Genomic DNA, 12,085 nt, shown 5'->3' on the forward strand with positions numbered 1-12,085 from the left:
GATTCACCATCCGGATCCCGAGAGACTACACCTAACTGCCTGGCTTCTGAATTCCTGATATTAAAAACAAGAGGCCTCTCAGAGAAAGTCATCAAAACTCTCCAGAAGAGCAGGAAAACTAACACCATGTACTATATCTGGAAAACCTTAAGGTCGTGTGCACCCACTCGCCCAGACCCTCATAGGGCTGATGTGGCTCAGATTCTAGAATTTTTTACAAGAAGGTCTGGACAAAGGTCTCAGACCTAGTACTCTTAAGGTCCAGGTAGCAGCTTTAAGTTCATACTTCGATCGAAAACTAGTGGAACATCAGTGGGTGAGAAGATTTGACAGCAGCCACCCGCATCCACCCTAGAGTAACAGACCTGGTTCCCCCCTGGGACCTTAACATTGTTCTGAAAGGGTTAACCCTTCCACCTTTTGAGCCCTTATCAACCATAAGACTGGACAGGCTGACCTGGAAAACTGCTTTCCTGGTGGCAGTAACTACAGCCAGAAGAGTAGCCAGAAGAGTGTGTGAACTACAGGCCCTTTTGGTCAACGAACCCTATCGGAGAATCCTGGAAGATCGTCTAATTTTCCAACTTGACCCTTTATTTCTACCTAAGATTGTCTCAAATTTCCACAGATCTCAGGAGATAATCCTGCCATCTTTTTATGACAACCCAAAAGACAAAAAAGAGATGGAATTTCACACTCTTGATGTTCGGAGAATAGTACTGCACTATCTTCAGGAAACAGAAGAAGGAAGGAAAGACCAGAACCTATTTGTCCATACACAAGGTCCAAACAGAGGAAAGAAAGCGGCAAAATCCACAATAGCCAACTGGATTCAGAGGGCCATTACGGAGGCTTACCAGATCCAGGATCTACCTTCTCCAGCAAAGCTCAAGGCCCATTCTACAAAGGCGATATCTGTCTCCTGGGCTGAAAAAGTCAGCGCGTCCATCGAACAGATTTGCAGAGCTGCCACATGGTCCTCAATTCATACTTTCTCCAAACACTACAGACTAGACCTTATGTCTGTTGGAGATTTAGCCTTCAGAAGGAAGGTCCTTCAGGCTATTGTCCCTCCCTAGTAGATCTTTGGTATACCTCCTGTGTGCTGTCGTGGGGGGTTATTAGAGAAAATAGAAACCGAATTACCGGTAAGACTAATTCTAATAACCCACCACGACAGCACGGGTAATGCCCCCCCCGCTTATTATTTCTACAACAGCTTGATCAGTAGAAATAAAAATTAATTTGAAGGTCCTTTGTAATAACACTGGAGGGAGGATGTGGGAGGGGCTATTTTAAACTTCTTCATATTTCCTGTCCCTATTAGGGTGGGGTTATATACTCCTGTGTGCTGTCGTGGTGGGTTATTAGAATTAGACTTTACTGGTAATTCGGTTTCTATCAGCCCAAAATATCAAACTAAGAAATTTGCATTGCCTAAATGCTCAGGAATACTGGTTTGCAACTGGGTCACGTGATCGCTCCTCTGTTACTTAAGTTATCTGGATATGGCTACCACACTGTGCCTCTTCAGTCTGAATCCATAAAGTATGAAACCTTCCCACTCGTGACATCTGTATCAGTGGTCACCTCCCCCTGAACTGTATGCGAATGGGAAGAGACCCGGGTGTTCATTAGATTTGGAGAGGTGGTTGTGTTTCATAGTAGCGATTTAGAGGAGAGTCATAAGATTTCGTTTTTTGGGGGGGAGGGAGAGGGAAGGATTTTGATTTTAAAAAAATAAAAAATAAAAATGTTTTACTTTACTCTTTAATAATGTTTTTCTTATGATACATTCCCTTTATAGGGAACCTGACAGCAGATACATGCTGCCTGAACCAGACAGCATACATTATACACTGACTGTATGGAGAGAGACCTCTCAGTCATTGGCAGTGGGCTGACGACACAACTATTTAGTCACGCAGGTGGCTCGGTTCCTTGCGCCTTTTAAAGTACAGTACAGACCAAAAGTTTGAACACACCTTCTCATTTAAAGATTTATCAGACATTGGCTCCATGATTTCAGCCAGGTATGTTAAAATTCTTAACTACTGCAGGTTTTAAGAGAAAAACATACAGTACAAACCAAAAGTTTGGACACACCTTCTCATTTAAAGATTTTTCTGTATTTTCATGACTATGAAAATTGTACATTCACTCTAAAGGCATCAAAACTATGAATTAACACATGTGGAATTATATACTTAACAAAAAAGTGTGAAACAACTGAAAATATGTCTTATATTCTAGGTTCTTCAAAGTAGCCACCTTTTGCTTTGATGACTGCTTTGCACACTCTTGGCATTCTCTTGATGAGCTTCAAGAGGTAGCCACCAGAAATGGTTTTCACTTCACAAGTGTGCCCTGTCAGGTTTAATAAGTGGGATTTCTTGCCTTATAAATGGGGTTGGGACCATCAGTTGTGTTGTGCGGAAGTCTGGTGGATACACAGCTGATAGTCCTACTGAATAGACTGTTAGCTACTTTTTTCTTGCCATAATACAAATTCTAAGTAAAGAAAAACGAGTGGCCATCATTACTTTAAGAAATGAAGGTCAGTCAGTCCTAAAAATTGGGAAAACTTTGAAAGTGTCCCCAAATGCAGTTGCAAAAACCATCAAGCGCTACAGAGAAACTGGCTCACATGAGGACCGCCCCAGGAAAGGAAGACCAAGAGTCACCTCTGCTTCTGAGGATAAGTTTATCCGAGTCACCAGCCTCAGAAATCGCAGGTTAACAGCAGCTCAGATTAGAGACCAGGTCAATGGCACACAGAGTTCTAGCAGCAGACACATCTCTTCAACAACTGTTAAGAGGAGACTTTGTGCAGCAGACCTTCATGGTAAAATAGCTGCTAGGAAACCACTGCTAAGGACAGGCAACAAGCAGAAGAGACTTGTTTGGGCTAAAGAACACAAGGAATGGCCATTAGACCAGTGGAAATCTGTGCTTTGGTCTGATGAATCCAAATTTGAGATCTTTGGTTCCAACCACCGTCTCTTTGTGCGACTCAGAAAAGGTGAACGGATGGACTCTACATGCCTGGTTCCCGCCGTGAAGCATGGAGGAGGAGGTGTGGGGGTGCTTTGCTGGTGACACTGTTGGGGATTTATTCAAAATTGAAGGCATACTGAACCAGCATGGCTACCACAGCATCTTGCAGCGGCATGCTATTCCATCCGGTTTGCGTTTAGTTAGACCATTTATTTTTCAACAGGGCAATGACCCCAAACACACCTCCAGGCTGTGTAAGGGCTATTTGACCAAGAAGGAGAGTGATGGGGTGCTACGCCAGATGACCTGGCCTTCACAGTCACCAGACCTGAACCCAATCAGAATTTTAACATACCTGGCTGAAATCATGGAGCCAATGTCTGATAAATGCTGCCTGTGGATCGGGCTGCATGTATGATCTGTCACGTTCCCTTTAACGTGTAATATTGCACATCAGTTGGTTACTTGCTTAAAATCAGCCATTTTTGGTATGTCTTATAACCATTTTTTTTTTTGATTCTTTGAAAGATGTAAGAAGAAAGTTCCTGCCACCAAGAGATTCAGCATTCATCGAGCCTCAAATGTCCTCACACTGTCGCTTAAAAGATTTGCCAACTTCAGTGGTGGCAAGATAACCAAGGTGAGAAACTAAAATGTACTTGTATTTTAGAATAATGTGGGATTCACATGATGATATAAGCCTTTTTTAGCTGTACATTAATTATTGCCTTATGTCCTCTGTAGGATGTTGGATACCCAGAATTTTTGAATATCCGTCCATACATGTCACAGACTAATGGTAACCCTGTAATGTATGCACTCTATGCTGTTCTTGTACATTCTGGGTACAGTTGCCATGCTGGACATTACTATTGTTATGTAAAAGTAAGTATATCTGCAAAATGTGGTTATTTGTATGACAAAATCAACTATTGTCCTTGAAACCTAAAATCTTCAGGCTCCTATTAATGGTTCACTGATGTAACTGTATTAAATGGGTTTTCATATTCTAAATAGGTCCAAAATGTTAGTAATTTTTACTCAAATGTCTCAATGATTTGGGAGTTATGTTTCTAAAATAGAAATTTACTGCTGCCTACAAGCCTGGGCTTGCATGTCACCTCTATAATGCTCAGACCTACTTGGCTTTCCGCAGTAGCCACAATTCAGCCCTCACTGCCCCAGTAGTCCCTGTAGAGCTACCCTTTCTTAATTGGCACCCAGACCAACCCCCTCTTCGCACAGTATGCATCTCAAAGAGAACCTGTCAGCACGATTTTGTAATATAAAGATATGGCTGTAATACAGATTAAATTGATACATTTTGAAGAAATCCGCTTTGTTCTTTAATCGCCATGTGAAGTTTTTTGCTAATTAGATTTTAGTGCACGGGGGCCGGACTGTGTACTGTCTTCTCCCTGTCTGTGATTCCTCAGCCCCTCTGCCTGCTTCTGGTTCTGAATGACAGGTCACTGCTGAGATTTCATACAGAGGAGGTAAATCATTCACTGTCCGGAAGCAGGCGGAGGGGCCGAAGAATCACAGACGGAGCAGAAGACCCTGTGTACAGTCCGGCCCCTGTGCACCGAAACCTCATTAGCAGAAAACTTCACATGGTGATCAAAGAACAACAAAGCGGATTTTTTTCACCAAAGGTATCGATGTAATCACTTATAGTCATATTTTTACTTTACATTACAAAATCCAACTGACAGGCTCTCTTTACCCCCGGGCTATCTTCCGTTTTTTGCACTTTTGTTTTTTTTTTCCTCCCAGAGCCATAACTCTTATTTCTTTATCGCTTCATTGGGGGACACAGGACCATGGGTGTATGCTGTTGTCACCGAACCAACAAAAACCAACAAAAGTTGGAAAACCAGGGTACAAAACTAAACAACAAAAACCAAAAGAAGACCCTTAAAAAATACCTTTAATAGTATCTTTTTTATAAAAGATACTCAGTGGTACCTATGGAACAGAGTATACAAACAAAAGCAAATATATACTTTGATATACTTAAATTATCATACAAAGGGAGGGATGTAAGACAACGATCCAAAATTGCCCTAGGTCACCCTAGTAGTAGATAATAGCCCACCTAAAGGCCAAGTATTCAGTTCACCCTAAGGGTTCGAATGATGTCCCCACTCATCAGTGGGTAAAGCTAAACTCTCCCTATATCCCCATGCACACACAAGTCTATGGTTTCACCCTCCACCTCGTCTTCCTCCTCTTCTTTTTTAGAGAACAGGGATACAAGATACCATTTACGAGAAAGGATGGTGAATTACAATCGGTAGTTAATTATGAACTACGGTCTGCCCTACATGCTGGTTCTGATAGTAGTATCTTAAATCTGTCCTCACGTACCCTTACAGTGATGGAGAGAAGGGTATTGGGTGCTGGACTATCATTTGTTCCTACGACCCGTTTCGATCCTTTTCTGTGGGTCAAGGATATTGAACTATTTCTTAGAAAACTGAGGTGGAAGAAGTTCTTTTCCCATAATGACAGACATAGATGCCAAGAACTTGGTATCTCCCTGGATGAACTTAAAGATGTTCACCTTTTGACAGAATTGGCAGAGGAGGGGAGTCGCGGATTGGGTGAAGGTCCTTTCTCAGATTTGAGATTGAAGAGTACGAAAATGCCACCTATGAGGGAGATTAGCAGTATAGATATCTTTTCCTCACTTGTTACAGAGGAGATAAAGAAAATTAATCCAAGATCACATAGAGTGAAGTCCAATCTCACTTTTGAGGAGCGAAGAGCACTACAGGTTTTGAGTAACGATACCTCCCTTGTCATTAAACCATCAGACAAGGGAGGGAATATAGTGCTCTTGGACTGTGATCAGTATATTGCCATGTGTGTTGATATCCTCTCAGACACCATGACTTACAAGATACTGCAAGGTGATCCTACCCATGTCTATACCAAAGCTCTATCTGCTATTCTACAACAAGCCAGACGAGACTGCCTTATTTCATCAAGTGAATTTAATTTCCTTCTTCCTAAATTCCCTATGACTGCGACTTTCTATGCGCTCCCTAAAGTCCATAAGGGGTTTCCTCCATTAAAAGGAAGACCCATTGTTTCTGGTGTAGATGCATTGAGTCAGAACTCGAGTATATATCTTGACCAGATGCTTAGACCTTTTGTCACGGCCCTTCCTTCCTTCCTCAGGGACACAACAGATCTGTTAACTAAATTGGATGGCATCATAGTTGATCCAGGGACCATTCTGGCCTCAATTGATGTGGAGGCGTTGTACTCCAGTATACATCATACGGCAGGCCTATCAGCAGTTGAGTTTTTTCTTAAAACAAGGGGCAATCATCTTTTCCCGCATAATGGTTTTATCCTTGAATTATTGGAATATGTGTTGACTCACAATTTTTTTCTTTTTCAAGGTAAATTCTACCACCAGCTCAGGGGCACAGCAATGGAGAGCCCTTGTGCCCCCACTTATGCTAATTTGCTCCTGGGCTGGTGGGAGGACACTATAGTTTTCGGGGACGGGGATGTCATCGGTGGCCCATATATTCAATTTTGGGGTCGTTATATCGATGACATCCTCGTCCTCTGGATGGGTGACGAGGCGTCTTTCATTGGCTTTATACAACGTCTAAATGTCAATGAACTAGGCCTAAAATTTACATATGAAATTGGTGGTAAAAAACTGGCTTTTCTGGATGTCTTGTTATCAATTGATGATGCAGGCTCTCTGAGGTCATCGATTTTTAGAAAACCAACCGCGGCTAATAGTCTCCTGAATTGGGGAAGCTATCACCCTAAACCATTAAAACAGGGGATTCCGAAGGGTCAGTTTTTAAGATTAAGGAGAAACTGCTCATCTACTTCTGATTTTTTGTCGAAGGCTAGGGATTTAAAAAGTCGATTTATCGATCGTGATTATCCGAGCAGGGTAGTAAATAAAGCATTTACACATGCCCTACAACAGGATAGGTCCACACTACTTATAGCTCGTGACCGATCTGAACAGACTTCATTAACCAGACTGATAGGGACATTTGATGATCAACATCCAAAAATTATGACAATCCTGAGGAAACATTGGGGCATCCTAAAGGTAGATCCGGATATTGCTAAGTGTATTACGGATTTTCCATCCGTAACCTTTAGGAGAGGTAGATCCGTAAAAGATCAATTAGTACATAGTCACTTTGTACCTCCGAGGAGGGAGGGTACTTGGTTGGACAGAAGGTCTACTGGGACTTTTAGATGTGGGAAATGCTCTTTTTGCCGACATATATCTATCTCTGATACCTTTTATGAGCTCTGTCACCAAACGTATTTATAGAAATAAATTCTTTGCTAATTGCAGAAGCATGGGTGTAGTTTATATTTGTACCTGCACTTGTCCTAAGGATTACGTAGGGAAGACTAGGAGACAATTTAAGGTCCGCATTGGAGAGCATTTGGGGGATATCCGTAACAACAGGGATACACCCCTAGCTAAACACATCAATTTGCATCACGGAGGTGATTTAAATTCTTTCATGTTTCGTTCAATAGAAGTCGTAGATATGCCAATTCGTCAAGGTGATTGGGATCGTAAAATTTTACAGCGAGAGGCGAGGTGGATCTTTTGGCTCTAGTCCCTAGCCCCTGGAGGTATTAATGAACAATTGAGTTTTTCTAGTTTCATCTAGCCATTTCATGTTTTTTTCTATTACCCTCACTGACCAAATCAATATCAGCCTTCTTAATAAATTTCAGCTTGTTAATTATTTTCCAATGTATTTATAATATTGTGAATCTGGGACACTGTTGTCATCAACAAGTTTATGGACTATAAGCCTTCTTTTGGTCATTGTATCCTTTTTTTTTTTTGTCATTTTTGTGAGTATATCAGTGTTGTCTCTCTTTTCTCATTATTTATCCCTTCCCCTCTTTGTTTTTCATATTTTAATTTGGTTGGTTACTGATGTTAATATGATTGAGTTATTTAGTATGCAATATCCATAAGTATGAGAACTGTCACTTGAGCGAGGGTTTGGTATTGCCTCATCTTGATATTGTGTGCCCTTTAAAATCGTAGTTTATAAAATACTGGAGTACAAGTAATTGGTACGTAGTTTGAGTACCCCTCTCCGTGAATTGCGTTACCTACGCAGCCGGATTTTGAGTTATACGTAACATCCGGTATAATAAGGAACGGACTTTGCGTAGTCCCCTTTGTTTTCCTTCGGTGTCTGCGTAACCGGAAGTTGCGTTTAGCGTAACTCCCGGAAATGACACTGAACTGCGTATGGTGGGTATCGTGGAACGCTGCTTGCGCCTCAGGAGGTAAGGTAACCGTGCTATTAACTGCAGGTGTTTTGCCTGATTGAATATGGGCACTAATTAAGGGAAGTATATATTTAGAGAGACCATGTGCATTAGTCTAGTCTATATACGGTTTTTTGAATTATGGAAGCACACATTTGCTGTGCACCTACTATGGGCTTTCTCCTCTGATACTGTCTGTCCCCTGATGAACCCCACACTGAGGGGGTGAAACGCGTAGGGACTGGGACTAGGTCAATGGGACCTCATGTTTGGCATATCACCTTGGGACATCTTTTGATGGACTTTCTTTGGATAAACCTGAATGGGCGTACCTGTTGACAACCCCTTATCGGAAATCCATTGTTCTTTTTGGCTGGTTGATCTCCATGGTCCCTCTAGGAACATTGCCTGGAATATATCATCTGTCATCTCAGAAGAAATGCGCTTAAGATAAGTCCATTTGTCTATTTTCGCAACCACCTTGATAGGATATACTGCATAACTGCAGATGCTGGGATGTCAATAGTGGACATTTTGTCATTTTTTGCGAGGATAACTGTTGCATAATTGCTGATGCTAGAACAGTATGAATGGTCGCTTCATTCCTTTTCTTGATATATATTTTTTCTGAGGAACTATAGAAATTTTATACATGTTTTGCCTGGAATATATCATTTGTCATCTCAGAAGAAATGCATTTTAGATAAGTCCATTTATTTAATTTTTTGCAACCACCTTGATAGGATACGCTGCATAACTGCGGATGCTGGGATATTAATTATGGACACTTTGTCATTTTTTCCGAAGATAATTGATGCATAATTGCTGTTGCTGGGACAGTATTTTTTCTGAGGGACTACTACAATTGGATACATGTATTGCTTGAAATATATCATCTGTCATCTCAGAAGAAATGCACTTAAGGATAAGTCCATTTATTTAATTTTTACAACCACCTTGATAGGACATGCTGCATAACTACGGATGCTGGGACATTAATAACATTTTGTCATGTTTTTCTGAGGATAACTGTTATCTTATTTGATGACGCCTGGGATATTATGAATCATATTGTGTCTCCCTTTTTTTGATTTTTTCTGAGGGATTATTACAATTTGAGACATTCATCGATAACCTTTCATTAGTGATCTTTGTTTGGGTCATTTCTTTGTGGCCCTATGGCTTATAATATTGACGAGTATTGATGGACATCTCAGAAGAATCATCCTTTTTTAAGTTTATTCTCGCATTATGTTTATTTATCTGTATTTTTCCTTTGACATCTTAATTAGTACTTTAAGTTTTGAATTTTCTAGTATTTGATTATAATTGATTATTTCTTTCATGATCCCAGGCAATTTGAGGTCCCATAAGCTATATTTTTAACAAGTACTAGCTGATATCTCAAAAAACGGACGTTAGTTTACTGAGCCATTTTTTTGTATATGTGATTGTTACGTGTAACGGGCTATTTTCCATTGAGTCCATTTTTGATACTGTATGTGATTGGTATCTTGCGGGCGATAGTTGATTAAGTCTATTTTGTATAGTCGATTGCCATGTATAACAGGCTATTTTTCATTTAGTCCATTTTTGATACTGTATGTGACTGGCATCTTGTCACTGTGTCTGACGCCTTGCAATTTATTTATTTTTATTTTGATATATTTTTCACTTGTGTGTGCATGGGGATATAGGGAGAGTTTAGCTTTACCCACTGATGAGTGGGGACATCATTCGAACCCTTAGGGTGAACTGAATACTTGGCCTTTAGGTGGGCTATTATCTACTACTAGGGTGACCTAGGGCAATTTTGGATCGTTGTCTTACATCCCTTCCTTTGTATGATAATTTAAGTATATCAAAGTATATATTTGCTTTTGTTTGTATACTCTGTTCCATAGGTACCACTGAGTATCTTTTTTATAAAAGAAACTATTAAAGGTATTTTTTAAGGGTCTTCTTTTGGTTTTTGTTTAGTGTATGCTGTTGTCACTAGGAGGTTGACACTAGGCAAAAAAAGAAAAAAGCTCCTCCTCCGCAGTATGCACTCGCCTACAGGCATCAAGCTCACCAGTATAAGCTTAGTGTCTGTAGGAGGTAGACCTGGATCCTACTGATCCAACCCTGTTGTGTTTTATTAATGTTTTCTTCTTTATTTTTCAGATACAGCTCTTCAGGGCTAACAGGGAACACTGCGTCCCCTGTTATCCCCATTCTCAAGCGACCGAGAGAGCAGTGTGGCATTTCCCACATCGCCCACTCTCGGACCCGCTGGGCAGGACCTATCCCCTGTCACCTTCGGGTGTCTCGGGGTGATTCTCAGTGGCCAGTCCTTGCCCATTCCCCACCCCAGCCCCCTCCTCGGAGCGACCTGGGAGGGAGACGGTGGTCACTACAATGACCTTCACCCAGATTCTGGGGTTAACACCGTCTCCTGCACTGTCCAGGACCGGTCAGTGCGGGAAGGAGGAAGAACCAGGATCCCCCCTATCCACGGAGGACCTCCTGTGTCCATCCTCAGAGGGAAAGAGGAAGAAGAGTCATCGGGAAAGGTACAATCCCTCCCTGCTGCCTCCTCAGCCCCAGGTCCCTCACATCTCAGCTATGGCACAGAGTTGCCTATCAGCGGGCCCCGTAAATCCTGGGATAATAAGGGGGGCATCACATTTCCCCGCCGACGCTCACTTAGAGCAGCGCTTGGCTACGCCCCCTCTCACAGACATCAGGAAGCGAACCGGGGGCCTCGGACTCACAATAGCATGGCGTCCCCCACAGCCCAACACCCCCCCCCCCCCCCCCCCCCTGTTTCTCTGTCCTTTTTTTGTGCGGCATTTCTGCCCGCGCTTTCTATGTCGGGGGGGGGGGGGGGCGGTTTGGGGTGGGTGTTACTCTTTCCAGCAGGTATACGCCACTCCCGAAAACCAGCCAATCAGGACCGAAGAGCAATATGACTCTTCAGTCACGCCCACTTTAATCCCAGGGACCTCTCAGCGGCTGAGTTCTTAGGCAGAAGGGATGGAGGAAGGCTTATCGGAGCTTCCGCCCCTCTACGCTGCTCTCAGTCTGGCTCCGGTAGCATCATTCTGTGACTGCCTTATCACCGCAGCTCTGCTCCTGTCTCCGCGGCTCCGGACTTTCCGACCGGGGATACGGGACCGTGCCCATTCCAGACCGGGTAGGCCCTACTCTGGCACTCCCACACACCACAGGCTCCCTCCTCTGCAGTATTCCTGGCTAGGCACATATGCCCAATCCCAGGGAGCTTTCTGTCCTTCCCACTCACACAGTCATATTATGCCTGTACTCTTTGCAGTACTAAGTGGCCCGTGGGTCTGACAACGGCTTTCTGCTCGACCTGCAAGCCTCCCACCATGCTGGCACCCCAAGACCCCCCTGCCGCCCAGGACGAGGTAACTCCCCCTCCTCTGGAGTGGGCTGTTGCTATGTCCCAGTCTGTCTCTGACCTCACCAAGGTATCTCAATCTCTGGTGCAGGTCCTAGAACGTTTGCCCATGCTATCCACGGCCACCAGTGCTCCGAACGTTCAAACGGACGATTCGCAGGCACCCCTGCCCCCTCCTTCTAAGGGCAGACTGAGGGCACGTTCTCAGAAACGGACTCACACAAGCTCATCCTCCAGCTCTCCAGACTCCAAATTGCTACCTGCATCTCACATCTCTTCCCCAGAGGTCGCTCTCGGATCAGACACAGAATCAGATTCTGACTCTGGATCCGACACGGACCAATATTCTAGAGTCCAGGACATGGTTGACAGCCTTATATTGGCCGT

At 43.0% G+C, this 12,085-nt stretch overlaps 1 protein-coding gene across 1 annotated transcript in view; it reads left to right on the forward strand.

The window, feature by feature from the left end:
* USP36 (ubiquitin specific peptidase 36) overlaps nt 1-12,085 on the forward strand; it is a 72,175-nt gene that overhangs the window by 21,460 nt on the left and 38,630 nt on the right. The window contains exons 9-10 of the mRNA XM_073684098.1: nt 3,526-3,637; nt 3,742-3,882. Coding sequence (XP_073540199.1) covers nt 3,526-3,637; nt 3,742-3,882 — 253 coding nt within the window. The remainder of the gene's footprint in view (nt 1-3,525; nt 3,638-3,741; nt 3,883-12,085) is intronic.

Source organism: Phyllobates terribilis, unplaced genomic scaffold, assembly GCF_046119375.1.
Source record: "Phyllobates terribilis strain yellow unplaced genomic scaffold, ASM4611937v1 Scaffold_5__5_contigs__length_657084704, whole genome shotgun sequence".
Lineage (NCBI taxonomy): Eukaryota > Metazoa > Chordata > Amphibia > Anura > Dendrobatidae > Phyllobates > Phyllobates terribilis.